Source organism: Delphinus delphis, chromosome 17 (assembly GCF_949987515.2).
Source record: "Delphinus delphis chromosome 17, mDelDel1.2, whole genome shotgun sequence".
NCBI classification, from domain to species: Eukaryota; Metazoa; Chordata; class Mammalia; order Artiodactyla; family Delphinidae; genus Delphinus; species Delphinus delphis.
In genome coordinates, this window is record NC_082699.1 from 43376086 (window position 1) to 43395966 (window position 19881).

Genomic DNA, 19881 nt, shown 5'->3' on the forward strand with positions numbered 1-19881 from the left:
TTCTCTACGTCTGTATCTTTATTTCTGCCCTGCCACTAGGTTCATCAGTACCGTTTTTTTAGATTCCATATACATGCGTTAGCATACATCTAACCTTTTTAATAATAATGGAAACCAGTCAGAAAACACTTAGAATTTATGACCAAATAGTATCCAGGTACAATCTTTAATTAGGTAAAGCTCAATAAATTTTTTTTCTAAGTTGGTCCGTTTTTATTTTGTCAGGTCATTCTCCTATCTTTAATTCCATTCTCTTTAAACTTGCCTTACAATCATATTCTGTTATTATTTCCATTTAGCAAAATAAGAAATAGAGGCCTACACAGGTTAAGTAGCTTATTAAATGTAACTTGCACAATAAGTTTTTGTAGTTTATCATTAACTATAGTTTAACAAGTTATTTGATGCTGCTTTTTTAAAAAAATAAATTTATTTATTTATTTTTGGCTGTGCTGGGTCTTTGCTGCTGTGCGTGGGCTTTCTCCAGGTGCGAGAGTGGGGGCTACTCTTTGTTGCTGTGCGCGGGCTTCTCATTGCAGTGGCTTCTCTTGTTGCAGAGCACGGGCTCTAGGTGCGCGGGCTTCAGTAGTTGTGGCTCGTGGGCTCTAGAGCACAGGCTCAGTAGTTGTGGTGTATGGGCTTAGTTGCTCTGAGGCATGTGGGATCTTCCCGGATCAGGGATCGAACTTGTGTCCCCTGCATTGGCAGGTGGATTCTCAACCACTGTGCCACCAGGGAAGTCCATTGATGCTGCCTTTTTTTTTTTTTAAAGACATTTATTCAGTGTCATGATCATGCAATCAACAGCATGGGTGCAAAAAAAAAAAAATCTACATTAAAACCCTTTGTTGGAATGCTTTATACTTTCCACAGAACAGAAACTAAAATAACCTGTTATACAGTTAGTCACAATTACAGTCCTTGAGTTTTTTTGCCCGTACACATGAGTATTGTCTAAAACGTGTTCTTTGTAGCACCTAGGCCCTGCCACCACTGTGCTTGGCTGAGTTCACAAATCTGTTGTAACCTGTAGCTTCTCTGGCTCTCCTCTCCTGCTAAGCTTTGTTTCCTGGCAGTAATTAAAACCTTCTGCCACTGCCATAGCTACTGCTGCTGCTGGAACCTCCATAGCCACCTTGGTTTCGTGGTTCGGCAAAGTATTGGCTTCCACCACCACAGGGGCCAGAACTTCTGCTTCCAAAGTTTCCTCCTTTCATGGGTCCAAAATTTGAAGATTGGTTGTTGTAATTGACAAAATCATTGTAGCTTCCACTACCTCCAAAATTGCTTCCATCATTACCAAATCCATTACTGCCATCCCCACTGCCACCATATCCACCACCACTGCCGCTGCCACCAAAGCCACCTCGACCACTGAAGTTTCCTCCATGACCAAAGCTGTCATTCCCATCAAAACCCCCTCCACGACCACCACCAAAGTTTCCAGAACCACTTCGACCTCTTTGGCTGGATGAGGCACTAGCCATCTCTTGCTGAGATAGGGCTTTCCTTACTTCACAGTTGTGGCCATTCACAGTGTGGTGTTTCTGAATGACAGTCTTGTCTACGGAGTCATGGTCATCAAAGGTTAAACTGAAAGCAAAGCCTCCCTTTTTGCCACTGCCTCGGTCAGTCATGATTTCAATCACTTCAGTTTTCCCATACTGTTCGAAACAATCTCTTAGGTGATGCTCTTCAGTGTCTTCTTTAAGGCCACCAACAAAAATCTTTTTCACAGTTAAGTGGGCACCAGGTCTTTGAGAATCTTCTCTTGAGACGGCCCTCTTTGGTTCCCCAACTCTTCCATCCCTTATGTGGCCTTGTATTTATGGCTGCATCCACCTTCTCCACAGTGGCATATGTGACAAACCGGAAGCCTCTGGAGTGCTTGGTGTTTGGATCCCTCATTACCACACAATCTGTGAGCGTTCCCCATTGCTTAAAATGGCTCCTCAGACACTCATTGGTTGTTTCAAAGCTCAAACCTCCGATGAAGAGCTGCCTCAGCTGTTCGGGTTCTTTGGGAGACTCTGACTTAGACGAGACGGCAGGGGAGGAGGGAGACGTCAACGATGCTTGCTTGGCGGCGTCCACGGGCAGAAAGGAGTAATGTACCGAACGTATCTCGATGCTCTTTTTTGATGAAAAGTAATTTCCAGAATATTTTTGTGTTGGAAATTTTATTTTTCTTTTCAGAAAGTATTTTGGATATTAGAATGAAAAGAATATTAAGCACTTACTAAATTTTCTTTAATATTTTGTATTTTAAGGAATTGAAATTACCATTCACTTTTTTAAGTGGACATATTCACGAACTGAGGATCCATGTACCGTGGACAAAACTGGGTTCAGAACCAGTGGTAATTACCATCAATACAATGGAATGTATTTTGAAACTTAAAGATGGGATACAGGTAAGAAATTATTAAATCTAGTTGTTTATGTTAACCAATTTTAATAGTTATTTGATATTTTTTTAACTTTTGAGATGTGTCAGGTTTTACATAAACAAATCTTAGCTCGTACACTTAATTTTTTTTTTACATACCTATTAAAGTAACATAATTAATTGCAAAAGGGTTTTCTTTCTTTTTTTTTTTAACATCTTTTTTGGGGTATAATTGCTTTACAATGGTGTGTTAGTTTCTGCTTTATAACAAAGTGAATCAGTTATACATATACATATGTTCCCATATCTCTTCCCTCTTGCGTCTCCCTCCCTCCCACCCTCCCTATCCCACCCCTCCAGGCGGTCACAAAGCACCAAGCCGATATCCCTGTGCCATGCGGCTGCTTCCCACTAGCTATCTACCTTACGTTTGTTAGGCAAAAGGGTTTTCTTAAATTTGGATAAAATATATCCTAATGGTTATTTTCATACTCATTTTACTTAATCTGATCATAGCCTTAATAGGGATTATGCATATTGCTTATTACCTATATCTGCCAGAAATGGGGCCTGATTGTGTCCAATTTTTAGGTGAACGTTTTTGAATTTTTGCAAAGTGACATTTCTAAACGAGATAGAAATTTCTCAGGTTATTTTTTGAGAAGGTGAAAATATATTGAATTTCCCTTCATACCTAATTTCATTGTGTCTTTGAGGTTTTGTCATCAGAAACTGATTTTTTTCTGACTTCTTTCTTTGACCCATGTTACATTTCTTTTCAGTGTTTTTGTTAAGGTATAATAGTGATTTTAAGGAGTTTCTACCAAAAACTTTCTAATCTAAGAAGCAAACAGGTCTGGGCAGCAGCATATTGTGATGAATTCTTCCACTTTTATCCTGTATAAAAGTAGTATCTCTGTCTTTCATTTTTATTACTTTTTCCTTACCCCGTATTTAATTTTCAGTTTTAAGGAAGCCTGTCTAGGTCAAGTGAATTGATGAGTATTATTAAGTTTCAATTTCTGTGAAATGAGTAAAGGTTATTTATAAATTGCTAAAATCATTTCCTATTTACAGTAGATACTTTGAGTGTCATATGAACCTACTGGGCTCAAAACTGTTTTTCTTTCTGTGAAATCTCCAATTCCAAACCTTTATTATGCAATTTAACTTAACTAATGTAGTTCCTGCAAGTGAGTAGACCAATGCTATACTCTCATTAAAATTTATTTTGGGAACTTTAAATATCTGGGAGATTGATTTAGGAATCTGTAGATAGTTACGTGCAACAAAGTTTTATTTTACATTTATATTTGGTAATACTTAAATGGTTCTTAATCATCATCTGTTCCTGGAATTTAATTTTTTTTTAAGAAGTCTGGACTTGGTTATACCACCCATGCAGTGCTCCATATTAAGTGAAAAAAAAAAAAATCCAGACACTAAGTGTTTTTTCAATGGGAAGGTGGAAGTTTCAAGGCCAGATGTCCCATAAGAAACACATTTTAAAAGAGGCAAATTACAACTAATTATAGAGGCTGCAGAAAAAGATTTGTAACACATGACTTAGTGTAACCTAGAACTAATATTTGATATTGGACCATGCAGATGGCTACTGCAGGAATGATCAGATTTCCTGCTTATATGGTATTTGAGACTTGAATTTTGTGGTGTGTACAGCAAAAGGTCAAGTGTCATGAATGTAAACCACTCTCAAAACAAGTATTTTTTACAGATGTTTAAAATTTTGAGGTAGAAAGGATTTTTGAAAATTGCAGTTGACATTTGGACAAATTATTCAGCATTGTACACCCCTGGAGAGTTATACTTGAGTTTATGCTAGTGATTGGAATTAATTTCTTAGTAAAAACATTATAGATGAAACACATTTTAAAATAGTTTATTTTCCTATTTTAAGCTTTGATTAGTATAATAGGAAATTAACTTAAAAAACTATATATGTGTTAGTAAAATTGAGTAAGCCCATATTTGATTTATATTATTTCAAATTATTATAGACGCACAATGAAGAAAAGACTTATTTTCTAAATAAAATTAGTGTGGATGGTAGGTTAAATGAAGGGGCCTTTTAGAGTTATAGGTATGAATCTGTTAAAAATAATATTGTATGAGAATGTAATGAAATGAAATTTAAAAGTTAGAAATCTGAGGTTTATTCAGAAATCATTATAAAAAAACAATATTGCTTAATTTCTTGATAAGAAGGCATGTGTAGTTTGTAAAGTTCAATTAAATTCTAACATTTGTTGATTTTTATTTTACTCGTCAGTGCACTGTAAAGCATTGCAAGATATTTATATAATTTCCACAAAAGCTACTTAGAAAATGAGATTTATAATGATTGTGACTCTTTTGATAATAGTTATAGTATACTTCCTTAACATGTCTTTGTGATCATTTTTAATTATAGAGACTTTTTTTGATGCACAGGTGACCAAGTTGTTGTGTTAGGTAGGGTAAAATCACCTTGATGTCCAGTCTGAATTAGTTTAATATATTGATATTTCACTTAGTAAATATGCTGTTTACTCTGAGAGACATATCTGTGTCAGTCATACCCACCTTTAGATCCTGTAGATTTGAACTGTTTTCTTTTTCTTTTTTGGACTTGAGACACAGAATTTGATTCATGACACATTATCACTAGTGGTCCAGGTCTGACTTGTTTATTTAGCTAGTTTTGTCCACTCTAGGCTAATCTAATAAATACTTGTGGACCCAGCATACGGCTGAAGAATGAAAACCTTACCAGTAACTTACATTTAACTATGTGCTCCTCTCCTTTTGCATATTTTTGTTTATCCTCTGTGGGCCTCACCTGTAAACTAGGGCAAGACTTGCTACATAGTTCTTTTATTCTTTGATTGTGTATGCTTTCTCTGCTCATTGTGTTAATAATAAGTCTTGCAAAAAGCTTCTTCACCCTAAAGAGAGTAGTAAATTTATTTTTAAAGTACTAATTTATTCTGGCCTTTGTGCCACCTAGAAAGTAAACTTTCAAAATCTTTTGACCTAATAAATGTAACCATTTGTAAGGCTCTTTATAGAAGTGATACTTGTTATTCATAAAAACAAACAAACTTTAAAAAATCTTTTGAACCTAAACCAAAACTGTAAGTACCATTCAAAACTTGAGATAAAAAACTAAGCTTTTTGTTAATGTATTGGGTTGGCCAAAAAGTTCATTTGGTTTTAAGTAAAAACACTTTTCATTTTCACCCGGAACTTTATTGAACAGTGTATTCATTAACTGGACAAACTCTTTGGCCAGCACAATATGTGCTTTTTTTTGTTTTTTTTTTTTTGGTACGTGGACCCCTCACCGCTACGGCCTCTCCCATTGCGGAGCACAGGCCCCGGACGCGCAGGCCCAGCAGCCATGGCTCACGGGCCCAGCTGCTCCACGGCATGCTCCGGATCCTGCCGGACCGGGGCACGAACCTGCGTCCCCTGCATCGGCAGGCGGGCCCTCAACCACTGCACCACCAGGGATGCCCACAATATGTGCTTTTAAATCCTGGTTAGTGCTCGGAGTTACAGAGCAATCTTGCCGTCCTCTTTCCTTGCATGTTTTGATGCAGTGGAAATTGGTTATTGAAAGTTTTGCTGAGGCTATTAACAATATTTACATGGCCTTTTATTTATTTTCTTAACGCTTTAATTCTCTTATCTGAGACTGGATTAATCTGGTTGACTGCTGCTGTGGCTTGAGTATGTCCCTCCAAAATTCATATGTTGAAGCCCTAACCCCCAGAGATGATGGTATTAGGAAGTGGGGCCTTGGGAAGATGCTTGTCATGAGAGTGAAGGCCTCATGAATGAGATTAGTGCCTTTTATTTGTTTTTTAAATTTTTAAATAAATTTATTTTATTTATTTATTTTTGGCTGTGTTGGGTCTTCGTTGCTGCACGCGGGCTTTCGCTAGTTGTGGAGGGGGAACTACTCTTTGTTGCGGTGTGCGGTCTTCTCATTGCGGTGGCTTCTCTTGTAGTGGAGCACGGGCTCTAGGCGCTCGGGCTTCTGTAGTTGTGGCACATGGGCTCAGTAGTGCCTTTTAAAAGAGGCTCCAGAGAGATCCCTAACCCCTTCTGCCAAGTGAGGATGCAATGAAAAGGCACTGGCTGTGAACCAGACAAAGGGCCCTCGCCAGACCAGGTTGGCACCTTGACCTTGGACTTCCTAGCCTCCAGAATTATGAGAAATAAATTTCTGTTGTTTATTAGCTACCCAGTCTGTGGTGTTTTGTTATAGCAGCCCAAATGGCCTAAAACAACTACCTTTTCACACATTGAGTAAGGGCTCAGAATTGCTGACTTAGGTTGTGGAATTTATTGTACTATTATTGATTCTCTCACTTGCACTACTACAGGTTAGTGATGGTGGTGATGATACTAGCAGATAGCAGATGATACTAGCAGATAGATGATACTAGCAAATAGCATAGGTTCTGTCTGTAGATTCCTTCTATGAAAAATGAGACTTAGAGTTCCCTATAAATTATGAGTAGTGTCTTTACTTCCCCTAGGGAATCCTTTTATATTGGGTGCATAAATATTTACAAATGTTACATCCTCTTGTTGGATTGACCCCTTTATCATTATGTAATGCCCTTCTTTTTTTCTTACTACCATCTTTCTTTCAAAGTCTATTTTGTCTGATATAAGTATAGCTACCCCAGCTTTCTTTTAAATGTTTCTATTTGAATGGAATATCTTTTTCCATCCTTTCACTTTCAGTCTGTGTTCTTGTATCTGAAGTGAGTCTCTGGTAGGCAACATATAGTTAGGTCTTGTTTTTTATCCTTTCACCACTCTATTTCTTGTGATTGGAGAATGTAGTCCATTTACATTTGAAGTATTTATTGATAGGTAGGTACTTAATGCCATTTTGTTAACTGTTTTCTGGCTGTTTTGTAGTTCCTTTCTTCTTTCTCTCTTCATTTGTGATTTGATGACTGTCTTAGTGGTAAGCTTAGAATCCTTCCTTTATCTTTTGCATATCTGCTGTAGGTTTTTGCTTTGTGGTTACCATGATGCTTATATATAACAGCATATGTTTATAACAGCCTATTTTAAGTTGATAACAACATGTGTTTGAATGCATTCTAAAGCTCTACATTTTTATCCTCCACAATGTGTTATGTTTTTGATGTCACATTTTACATCTTTTTATCTTGTGTATCCCTCAACTAATTATTGTAGTTATAGTTCTTTTTACTGCTTTTGTCTTTTAACCTTCACACATCATAGCTTTATAAGTAATTAATCTACTGCATTTACTGTATATTTACTTTTACCAGTGAGATTTATATTTACTTTCATATGTATTTTTCTTTTTAAAATTTAATTATTTTTAATTGAAGTATAATTAACTTATTATATTACTTTCAGGTGGGCAACATAGTGATTCTATATTTTTGTATATTACAGAATGATCACAGGGTGAGTCTAGTTACTGTCACCATACAAATTGTTACAGTATTACTGCCTATGTTCCCTAGGCTGTACATTATATCCCCTTGATTTATTTATTTTATTACTGGAAATTTGTACCTCTTAATCTGCCTCACCTTCATTCTTTCTCCCACACCCTTCCCCTCTGGCAGTCACCTGCTTGTTCTCTGTATCTATGCGTCTGTTTCAATTTTGTTATATTTGTTAATTTGTTTTGTTTTTGAATTCCACATATAAGTGAAACCATATGGTATTTGTTTCTCTGATTTATTCATTTAGCATAATGCCCTCTAGGTCCATCCATGGTGTTGCATGTGGCAGGATTTCATTCTTTTTTATGGCTGAGTACTATTTCATTTTGTGTATGTGTGTATATACTACATTTTCTCCATTCATTTATTGATGGACACTTAGGTTGCTTCCATATTTTGGTTGTAAATAATGCTGCAATGAACATAGTGGTGCATATATCCTTTCAAATTAGTGTTTTGTTTTCTTTGGAAAAGTGGGATTCCTGGATCATATGGTAGTTTAATTTTTTGAGGAACTTCCTTATTTTCCATTGTGGCTGTACCAACTAACATTCCCAGCAACTGTACATGAGGGTTCCCTTTTCTCCACATCCTTACCAACTCATGTTATTTGTTGTCTTTTTGATAATAGCCGTTCTGACAGGTGTGAGGTGATATCTCATTGTGGTTTTGATAACTTCATTCCCCTGATGATTAATGATGTTGAACATTCCTTCATGTGTCTGTTGGCAATCTTTATATCTTCTTTGGAAAAATGTCTGTTCAGGTCCTCTGCCTATTTTTTTAATTGGGTTTGTTGTTTTTGATATTGCATTACATAAATTCTTTGTATGTTTTGGGTATTAACCCTTTATCGGATATATTGTTTGCAAATACAGTTGTTTGGCTGCCTTTTCGTTTTGTTTTTGTGTTTCATCATGCGTAGTTTTGTGAAACCACCGCCACCATGATCGAGATATAAAAGTATATCACCATAACAAGGCTTCCTTGTGCTACTCCTTTTAACTGTACTATCACTTTCCCTACCTCCTGATCCCTGGTAACCACTAACCTGTCCTCATTTTATATAATTTTATTTCAAAAATAACAAATATAAATGGAATGATACAGTATGTAATATTTTGAGCACAGATTTTTTCACTTAATATAAATCCCTCGAAGTTCAGCCAAGTTGGTATGTGTATCAATGGTTTGTTCCTTTTCATTACTGAGTCGTATTCTACTGTATGGATATATATATATATATACTTTTTTGTGATACGCGGGCCTCTCACTGCTGTGGCCTCTCCTGTCGTGGAGCACAGGCTCCGGATGTGCAGGCTCAGTGGCCATGGCTCATGGGCCCAGCCGCTTCATGGCATGTGGGATCCTCCTGGACCGGGGCACGAACCCACATCACCTGCATCAGTAGGCGGACTCTCAACCACTGCGCCAGCAGGGAAGCCCTGTATGGATATATTTATACCATGGATTGTTTAACCATTCACCCATTGACCAACCTTTTGGTAGTTTCTAGGTTTTGGTATTACAAATAAAGCTACTGTGAACATTTATGTACAGATTTCTATGCCTACATAAGTTTTTATTTTTCTTGGATAAATGCCCAAGGATGCTATTGTTGGGTCCTATGGTAATTTCATTTTTATTTTTAAAAATGATTGCTAAACTAATTTCCAGAGTGGCTATACCCACTATTCATTCCTATGAGCAGTGTATGAGTGATCCAGTTTTTTTTGTATCATCACTAGCGTTTGGTATTGTCACTATTTTTAATTTTAGCCATTCTGATAAATATGTAGTGATGTCTCATTGTGGTTTTAATTGGCATTTTCCATATGGATAATGATGTTGAACACCTTTTCATATGCTTATTTGCCACATGTATTAGTGAAATATCTGTTCTTGTCTTATGCTCATTTTCTGATTTTGAGAGTACTTTATATATTCTAGACATAAGATCTGTCTGTCAGATATGTGGTTCACAAATAGCTTCAATTTGTAATTTGTCTTTTCATGCTCTTACCAAGGCCTTTTACAGAGTGAAAGGTTTCTGTTTTGATTAGGTCCAGTTTATTAATTTTTCCTTTTATGCATTGTGGTTTCAGTGTCAGATCTAAGAATTCTTTGCCTAGCCAAAGATCATAAAGTTCTTATGTGTTTTTTTCCTAAAAGTTTTATAGTTTTACATTTAAATCTGTGATCCATTTTGAGTTAATTTTAATATAAGGTATGAGGTTTAGTTTGAAATTCATCTTTTTGCCTGTGGATGTTCACTTGTTTCAGTACCATTTGTTGAAAAGATTGCACCTCCTCCATTGAATTGCTTTTGCATTTTGTCAAAAATCAGTTGGGCATGTTTATGTGAGTCTGTTTCTAGGTTCCCTATTCTGTCCCTTTGATTAATATATCTATCCTTGTGTCAATATCACACTGTCTTGATTACTGTAGCTATATAGTAAGGCTTAGTTAGCATTGGGAAGAGTGCATCCTCCTACTTTATTCTTCTTCAAAATTTTTCTGGCTATTTGAAATAGTCTTCTTTCCAGGTAAATTTTAGAATAAGGTTGTTTAGAAAAACCTTGCTAGGATTTGCCAGAAATTGCCTTAAACGTATAGGTCAGTTTGGGGAGAATTGACATCTTTACCATATTGTCTTCCAATCCATGAGCACAGTGTGTCTCTCCAATTATTTAGATTTTCTTTGATTTCTTTCATCAGCATTATGTTTTTCCAGCATGTAGATCCTATATATGTTTTATTAGATTTATACCTAAATATTTTATTTTCTTTGGAGCATTTATAAATGTTATTGTGGTTTTGATTTTGGTTTCCAGTTATTCATTGTTATGCAATTGATTTTTGTGTATTGATCTTGTGTTCTGCAACTTTGTTTCATTTGTTAATTACAGGAGGTTTTTTTAGTAGATTTCTTGGGATTTCTTATCTAGATAATCATGTCATCTACAGGTAGAGAGAGTTTTGTTTGTTTCCAATCTATATGCTCTTCCATCCCTTTTAAATTTACAAGTTAATATTTATACCTCTTCACTGAATCTGGCTCCATGATGCCATTGTAAACACTTTGGCAGAGGTCATTAGGAACATCATTTTTGCAAAATCCAGTGGACACTTTTCATTTATCTTTTTCAATCCTCACTCAGTTACATGTGATGGTTCTTTTTCTGTCTCTCTGGCACCCTTTCTCTGGCTCCTCTTGTGACTTCATTTCTGCTACCCATCCCAGATTTTTTTTTTTTTGGCCAGATTTTTAATTGGAGTTTCCCAGGCTTTCATTACTTTAGTCCTTGTCTCTCCTTGGGTAATTTTATTCCTAGTGGATTTAGTTATCACTATATGCTATTTATTCATAAAATGCTATTTTAGGGTCCAGTCGCTTTTTTTTGCCCCTGAGCTCCAACACCAAGAGCAAAATGGACCTTCACTTATGTGTCTCATAGAATGTTCCAAACTGAATTTATCTTAAACCTCAAATCTGTTCCTCCTTATATATTTCCTATTTCAGTGAAAAGTTCCACTTTTTACCTTTAATCCAAACTAGAAACCCTGACAACATGCTTAACTTTCATCCAACTCTGGATTCTACTGTTACATTATCTCTTGAATATTTCTTTTCAGTCTTCATTGGTACTTCTCTCCAAACCTTTTTTTTTTACACTGCCTCTGGGCATGATATTTCTAAAATGTAAACTGGATTGGTACTACCGTGCTTAAAATTTCTTAATGGCTACCGTCCTTTTGCTTTCACAGTTCTTCTCAATTTTTTCAACCTGACCTCTGGAATCACTTGCTTTTCTCTCATATTTCAGCTACCCTGAATCATTTGTAGTTCCTCAGACTCACACTGTCTTGATTGCTATAGCATCTATATAAATATAGTAAGCAGTTCATTCATGGACATGGGTAATAGATGAGAATGATTTTCCTGAGCACCATTTTCATTATCTTATCAATAAAGTCTAGATGCTCAATTTCCATTAATATATTGGTAAACTAGAATATCCTTTACTTCAAGCTTAGTATAAGCAATTTTTAAAAATGTCTTTTGTCCTTATAAAAATCCATAGAAAAATTCAATTCTTCATTATTTATATAGTTATCCGCTTGGATGAATTGCACAAAATTTATGTGTTGCCTCTGGCTTTCCCATACTCTCTAGAGAACTTTGAATAAGTTTAATATTCACATAAACAAATTTGTTGATAGAGGCAAATCTACCAAAAAAATTCAATTAAGGTAATCAGAAATTAAATACAAATACTTTCAGTTTTCTATTGCATTTCTCAGGAAAAAAATTCCAGAAAATTCCAGAAAGCAAATCTTGAATTTGCCCTGCACCAGCAACTTTGTTTACATAGCATTTACATTGTATTAGGTATGATAAATAATCCAGATGATTTAAAGTGTATGGGAGGATGTGTGAGTAGGTCATATGCAAATACTACACCATTTTATATAAGGGACTTGAATATCTACGTAGTTTGTTATCCACAGGGGTCCTAGAAGCAATGCCCCATGGATATTGAGGAACGACTATATCAGGGTATATAATTTTTCAGTATTAGAAATATGAATTTTTTAGTAGTAGAAATTTGATTGTAGTAACTGTTTGGCTCACGGTGCTTTTTCAATTTTCAGGATTTTGTCTTTAGGGTAAATCTCCAGAAGTAGAATTCCTGGGTCAAAGGATATTATTTAAAAGCTTGTTTTTGGAACAGATATTGCCAAATTGCTTTACAGAGGGTTTTATTAGTTAGCTCTTCCATCAGCTGATTGGAAGTGGACATTTTACCAAATCTTTATGAACAATGTGTATCATATTAAAGGAAAAAAGCATTTTTGAGATTTGATGATGTGAACAGTGTTGGTTTGTTGTTTTAATTTTTATTTGTCTGATGACTATGGAAGTTGAACTTTGCCTGTGTATTTTAGTTATTTCCCTTTTTTGTGAGGTGTTTTGTGTCCCTTATTGTTTTCTCATTAGGGTTTTGGTGATTTTCTTAATTTTTTTCACCTCTTTTAGTATTAGCTGTTTTTTGGGGATTTATTTATGATCTTCCCCATTTGTTTTGTACATCTGGCTTTCTTTTTTTACTTTCAACATATATGAACATGTTTAGATTGACACATTTGTTTTCTTTTCACTCTGATATTTTTCCATTGCTTTTAAATAGTTGGATTTCTTTCACTGTCTTATTTTATGTTTCCTATATTTCTCTCCTTTTTAATGCAACTTTCCTTTTTTCTTTATTATTTGGATTGATTGTGCTTTTTAGATTCAGTTTTGTGTATTCCATTGGTTTTAAAGTTATACTTCTATTTTTGTCCTTTTAGTAGTGATTACTGTGAAATTTTTACTATGTATACCTAAACTTTAAATTGTTGTTATACTAATTTTACTCCTTCCTGTTAATCAGTTTTGAGGATCTCAGAAGGCTTTAACTTATTATCTTCTTTCCATCTTATATGCTGTTATTATCCAGAATTTTAGTTTCATTTTACTTTTATACCTCCCAAATTAACTGCTGTTGTTATTATTCTTTGTGTAATGAATACTTCTTTGATCTTATTTGCCTGTTTATCAGTTTTCTTGGTTTGCTGTTTTTAGCATCTCACTTCTTTCTGGGTTTAATTTCCACCTTTATGAAGTACTCTAAAAGATATTACAAGAGATTCTCTTAGTGGTAAACATTCAATTTTCATTGTCTAAAAAAATCTTTATTGTAGTCTCTCTCATTGGTAGTTTATTTGGTTGCATCAGGTTGGTGGATATTTTCTCCCAGTGCTTTGAAAATATTAACTCCACTATTGAATTGGTTCTGTTTTTGCTGTTGAGATTTTTATATATTAGTGGTGTTACCATTTTATTGTAAAACGTGTCTTTTTTTTTTCCTTAGTTGTAGTTAAGATCTTCTTTTTCAAATGTCTTTGCTGTTCTTCTGTTTCATGATCATGACTGTAGGAGTGAATTTCTTTTTTGTTATCTTTTTTAAGATTTATTGTGTTTCCTATATCTATGGATTTATGTTTTTGATAAATTCTGAAAAATCTTTATCTCTTTGAATATTAATTCTGTCTTATTCTTTCTATTTTTGCCTTCTGAAACTTGTTTTACACACGTTACAACTTCTCAGTCTGTCCTTCGTATCCCTAATCTTTCATATTTATCTTGTTGTCTCTCTGTGCTACACTGTGGGTAGTGAGACTCAAATCTGAGTCTCTCAGATCATAAACTTATGTGCAATTCATAAGAGGGTTTGAAGTTTACTGTACTCCAGTGGTTCTCAAAGTGTGATCTGAAGACCGCTAGGTCATGATTTACTTTTTTCATCATCATTCTCTTATGAATGTAGAGTGGAATTTTCCAGAGGCTACCTGATGTATGACACTGTGGTAGATTGAAGGCAGAAGTAAATATGAGAATCCAACTGTTTTCTATTAGGCCAGATTTTTTAAAATGTAAAATAAAATAATTCCATTATTTTTACCAGTTTTCTTTTTGTTTTGGAAAATATAGCTATTTTTCATAAAAAGCAAAAACTTAAAGTTTTATAATTTGTTTATAATTATGTTAATGTGATGGATTTCTTATTTTTAAAAGCATATATTTAAACTTTTTTCTCCTTTTTTATTTCTCCTATGGTAAATATGGGTAGATGTAACCCATTTATACAAAAGGTCATTGGCACTCTCAGTAATTTTTAAGAGGGTGAAATGTCCTGAAATCAGAAACTTTGAGGACCCTTGTGTAGAGAGTTGAGAGTAGGGAGCCACTGAATTATTTTAAGCTAGCAAGCAACTTGATTGAGTTTGTAATTTAGGAGGTTGACAGGCTTTTCAAAGTTGAGGAATAGATTGGAGGAGGTGATTTCAGATAATTAGTTAAGCTCATTTTGCCATATTCTAGGAGAAAAGTGATGGGGCCTAGATGGAACTAAGTCATTGGCTGGGTGATAACTAAAATTATCATTTTAGTATATTTTCCTTTATTTGCAGGAAGCGTTGAAAAGTTCATTCAGCAAATCGTTATCAAGTGCCATAGTACTGTACTAAATACTGAGGATATAGTGGTTAATGGGAGGACAAAACCTTTCTCCTCTCTTGAATGTTTTAAGGAAAAAATGTTATATCATGAGTAGCTTATGATTTTAATTTTAGCATAGAAATGTTGTCTTGTAGTCTTAGAACCACCAGATGGTAAAATACTTCGCTTTAGAGTTAGGTTTGTTTTTGAGCTGAAATAACTTGAGTAACTTAAAAACATTATTGAAAAGGAAATAAAAAACCGAAAACCAGGAACCATCCACAAATAACTTGTGGATGAATGAAGATGAAGATAAATGTGTTTCAAACTGTATTCTATGCCTTAAAAATTCAGGAACAGAAGAAATCATGGTTTCTTGAACTTCTACCTTTGTCTAAAACCTCCTAATCAGAAGTAGTAGAAAGAACACTCTTTTTAGTTAAGCTGTTTTGGAAAATAGCTATGTGTTATAAAGATCGAGTTCTTAAAATATATATATTTAAACTGTAGAATCTTTTATTATGTCACGTATAAGCTTGAAATTTGTGCCACATGAAAACCAAACTTGGCGTAAGGTGGATTTTTTGGTTTGACCATTTTTTTTAACATTAAGGAAGTTTTAATTCTTGTTTGCCATTCTGAATGTTTTTGGGGGGTTCTGTTGTATTTGTTTTATCCTTGGGAAGACTTTTATTTTCTTTTTTCAGCTGTAAGAGGTATTTTTATTCTCTCACAGGTCTTCTAATTTAGGAAGAAGAAAAATTGGGATTGAGATAAGAAAGGAAGGCTTTTAGTTTCAGGAAGGACTTTCTAAGAATGTTATGAATGAATGAAAATATGAGGTTGTAATAGAAGTGCCAGTACAACCTTAATTATAGTGTTCAATGCTGTGGACACTATAATTTATATGTCTGAATGCTGGGGGGAAGAAAAAAGCAGGTTTGAGACTTTGCAACTTGCTGATAGTTTCAAGCTCTTTTTCCCCCTGTTAGCATTAAGTCATCTCAGTGTGTTATCTGGAAGTAAAGATAATGAAGAACACAGACTGCAGCTTCTAGTTTTTTATTTCTGTTCACAAGGTCTATAGGTTCTATAGTTCACAAGGTCTATAGGTTCCCTTTTAATCCATAAAATGCAATGGTTCTCTGATTTTTGTTTTGATTATTAGGTGCTGCTAATTTTCTTTTTTCTTGAATTGGTTCATTTTTGCCTTGATTTTCTTTTTGAAACTTCGGATATCTTATCTTTAGAAACTGTACCGAGCCTATATCTGATCTTAGTTTTCTAGTCAGGTTATAATTGGGTTTTACTAGTCTGAATAACAATTTCTGCCTATTAATTGTAGTGTTTTAGATTATTCACATTTTATGAAATTTTCTGTATGTTCAGGTTTAAGTCTAATTTTTTGTTTGTTTACTATTTGTCCCATTTAATTTTTCTTCCTTTTTTCTTTTTTCCTGCCTTTTTTTTTAATTAGTTGAGTATATTTTAGCATTCCATTTTATTTTCATTATTGGCCTTTTGCTATAACTCTTCATTTTCTTATTTTGTGGTTGTTCTAGGGTTGGCAGTATGCATGCTTAACTTATCATTGTCTACTTTCGAATAATAATATACTACTTAATGGATAATTTAAGTATTCTCCTTTAGTATGCTTACAACAGTATGATTCTCTTTATACCCTGTCATCATTTGTGCCAGTGTTGTTATAACTCTTATTATAATGTTACGGACCCCAGGACTACATCATCATCATCATTGTCTTCCTCATCATCATAGTTATGATTGCTTTGAACAATTAATTGATTTTTAAGAAATTAAAAAACAAAAAGTGTCTGTTCTATTTACCCACATAGTTATTTCCGGACTTCTCATTCCTGTATGCAGATCAAAGATTTTAATCTAGCAGCATTTTACTTCAGCTTAAAGAACTTCTAAAAATAGTTTTTGTAGTGCATTTCATATCTACAGACTCTTTCAGCTTTTGTTTGTTTGAAAAAGTCTTTGCTACTTTCTTTGCTTAAAATCTCTGACTTCTGGATTTAACCTTTGGGGTTATTTCTGCTTATCTGCTTATGGTTGGGCTTTTCTAATAGCAGCTGTGTCTACTTTGTTTTCAAAAGAGAATAATAGCAATACTTGGAATGAGAGAAAGATGGCCAGCAGTTAGAAGATGAAAAGATCTTAGTAAGAGCAATATAAATAGCTTAAAGTAATTGCTTCTTCTATGAACTCTTTAAACACTTTGTTAACAAACTCTCTAATATTATTTGTCAAAAAATTTTGAACTTTATTTTTCTTATTTGTTAAATGAGAATAACAATATCTTATAGGATGTTTGTGATGATTATGAACAATGAATATAAAGCTCTTGCATTGCTATACCTGTAATAATTAATTACTCTCAATATTATTTTACAGCTGACGTCTTGTTTGCTTTTAAAAATACTCCTTTATAAATAATAAATATTCTGAAGTCAAGGACTCTTTCTTTTCCCACTGTTAACAACTTTTATCTCCTGTGCACTGTGCAGAGTATCCTGAATATAGCAGGTGCTTTCTTTCTTTTGACCCTTTACCACCTTCGTTCTACTTTATTATTTCCAGGCTCTTTTTTTTCATGTCTAGACCTAATGGAGTCTTTTCCTGTCTCATGTTACACAACATCCACTTATTCATTAACTCACTGTAATATGGCTTCTTCCCTTACCACTCTAATTGAACTATTCTTTCAAAGTTCTGTAGTCATCTGTTAGTAGTCCTAGGAAATCTTAATTTTTGGCTTTCCAGTTTAAGATGATTGTAAATACTATAATAGTCATAGTTGCCATCTTATTGGTGAAGAATTAAATTTGCCCACATTGTCCAAAAATAAATTAATTTTAAGGAGTGAATCTTGTTTGGTGTTGATGGTTATTTTGTACATCTGCATACACAGAGGTACTGATGATGATCAGCACTCCTTAGTTGTTGAACTATTCCTGAAGACTAGGCTCGCACCTCCAACATTGTTGCACTGTTTAGCTCAGGCATGTTTTACTGTTTGCCTCAACTTGTCCAAATATAAACTTCCCTCCAAGTTAGAGCTCATTCTCAGCTTTAGTTATCTTATTTAGTAGAACCATTATTTACCTCTGAATTGCATTTGTTTTATAAGGAAGATAGGAATTATCATTGTTGACTATAAGTAAAATGTTTCTAATATTTACAGTGCAAATGCAATGCCAAGAAAAAGGGGGAAAATGTTATTTAGGGTCCTATTAAGTAGTTCAGATTAACAGAGGATTTTCCAGTGCATCAAAGAAAATCCAGTAAGAGATTGGATATACCTTTAAGAAACAAAATATTATTATTCTTTTCTTATTTTTGAATGAGACAAACTTTAAACTGTTAAAGAGTATGTTTTCTGAAAAATAAGTTTATTTTATATATAAATTTTAATTTCTTAATAGATAAGAATATATTGTTGTCTTATAACAGTTAAAGTATTTAGATCTTTCCTTAACTATTGTTTAAAGTATCTGTGAATATGAATGGATACTCAAGTATAGAATAGATGTTAGGGGATTTCAACTACAAAATAAACAAGTGTTCTTATTTAAACAGAGATATAGTAAGCATCATGGCTCTTGAGGTTTTTTTCCTTTTTTTTTAAAACAGCACACTCATACTATCGCTCTACAGCCAAAGTCCCCTTCATAACTAAAGTGAAATGAATCATTATAATCTGAATACTTAGCTATTACTAAATTTTAAAATTCTTACTATTGTTCTAGTTCTAATTTAATTCTTTTAACTTTTACTTCAGTTACTTAAAATCTCAGTTGGCTTCATTAGTATTATTGAGATGTATTCATAGTACTATTGAGAAAATTCTACTGTGTTTTACTGAAAATTTACCTTGAAATGTATTCTTTTCTTCTTATGTACTGAATGCTCCTGGGTTTCTCTGTTTTTGGATTTATATATGATTAGAAGATGTTTCTAGTTTTTTCCCCACACTTATGTATCTTTTTCCCCAAGTTAGTTTTAGATCTTATTTTCTTAATCATGTTGGCCAATTTTTTTTTTTTTTTTTTTTTTTAGCGGTACGCGGGCCTCTCGCTGTTGTGGCTTCTCCCATTGCGGAGCACAGGCCCCGGACGCGCAGGCTCAGTGGCCATGGCTCACGGGCCCAGCAGCTCCGCGGCATGTGGGATCTTCCCGGACCAGGGCACGAACCTGTGTCCCTTGAATCGGCAGGCGGACTCCCAACCACTGCGCCACCAGGGAAGCCCCACATTTAACTTTTACTTTTGCATATGTTTAGAATGTGCTGTTTTGATTTTTTTTTTTTTCCGGAAGTGTTATATTTTTCTTTTCCTTGGGTCTGTTGAATCTTCTTCAGCCTATTTTCTTACTGAAAATTACTTCCCTTTCTCTTATTAAAGCTTTATTGTTTCATTAGAAATTAAAGGGGTAACATTAGAAATGTCTTGTCTTCTTGGCAGTACTATAGCCAAGCAAAAATTTTATGCTTTTCCCCCTGGGCTATTTTATAAGATTCCCTCGTAATTTAGATATATTTGTGGTATGATGTTTTTTGCCTTATAAAACAATGAAAACACTGGGTTACAGAGCAATTTCAGGTTGAGTAATTGTTTATCCTGTACGTTTTTATTAAGGCAAATGTTTTAAAGCGGGAGTCATGAAACTATGGCCCATGGGCCTACTGCCTGTTTTTATAAGTAAGGGTATTTTGAAACACAGCTAAGTATTGTCTGTGGCTGTTTTATTTTATTTATTTTTTATCGAAATATAGTTGACATACAACATTATGTTAGTTCTAGGTGTACTACACAGTGATTTGATAATTGTATACATTAGGAAATGATCATCACTATAAGTTTAGTGTTAATCTGTCCCCATACAAAGTTATTACAGAACTACTGACCATATTCTTT

At 34.3% G+C, this 19881-nt stretch overlaps 1 protein-coding gene and 1 pseudogene across 11 annotated transcripts in view; one reads left to right on the forward strand and one right to left on the reverse strand.

The window, feature by feature from the left end:
- The window catches only part of VPS13B (vacuolar protein sorting 13 homolog B), a 798456-nt gene that overhangs the window by 13292 nt on the left and 765283 nt on the right, over window positions 1-19881 (forward strand). For all 11 annotated transcript variants that reach the window (XM_059994971.1, XM_059994970.1, XM_059994972.1 and 8 more), the window contains exon 3: window positions 2271-2414. In XM_059994971.1, coding sequence (XP_059850954.1) covers window positions 2271-2414 — 144 coding nt within the window. The remainder of the gene's footprint in view (window positions 1-2270; window positions 2415-19881) is intronic.
- Window positions 914-2136, reverse strand: LOC132413383 (heterogeneous nuclear ribonucleoprotein A1-like; annotated as a pseudogene).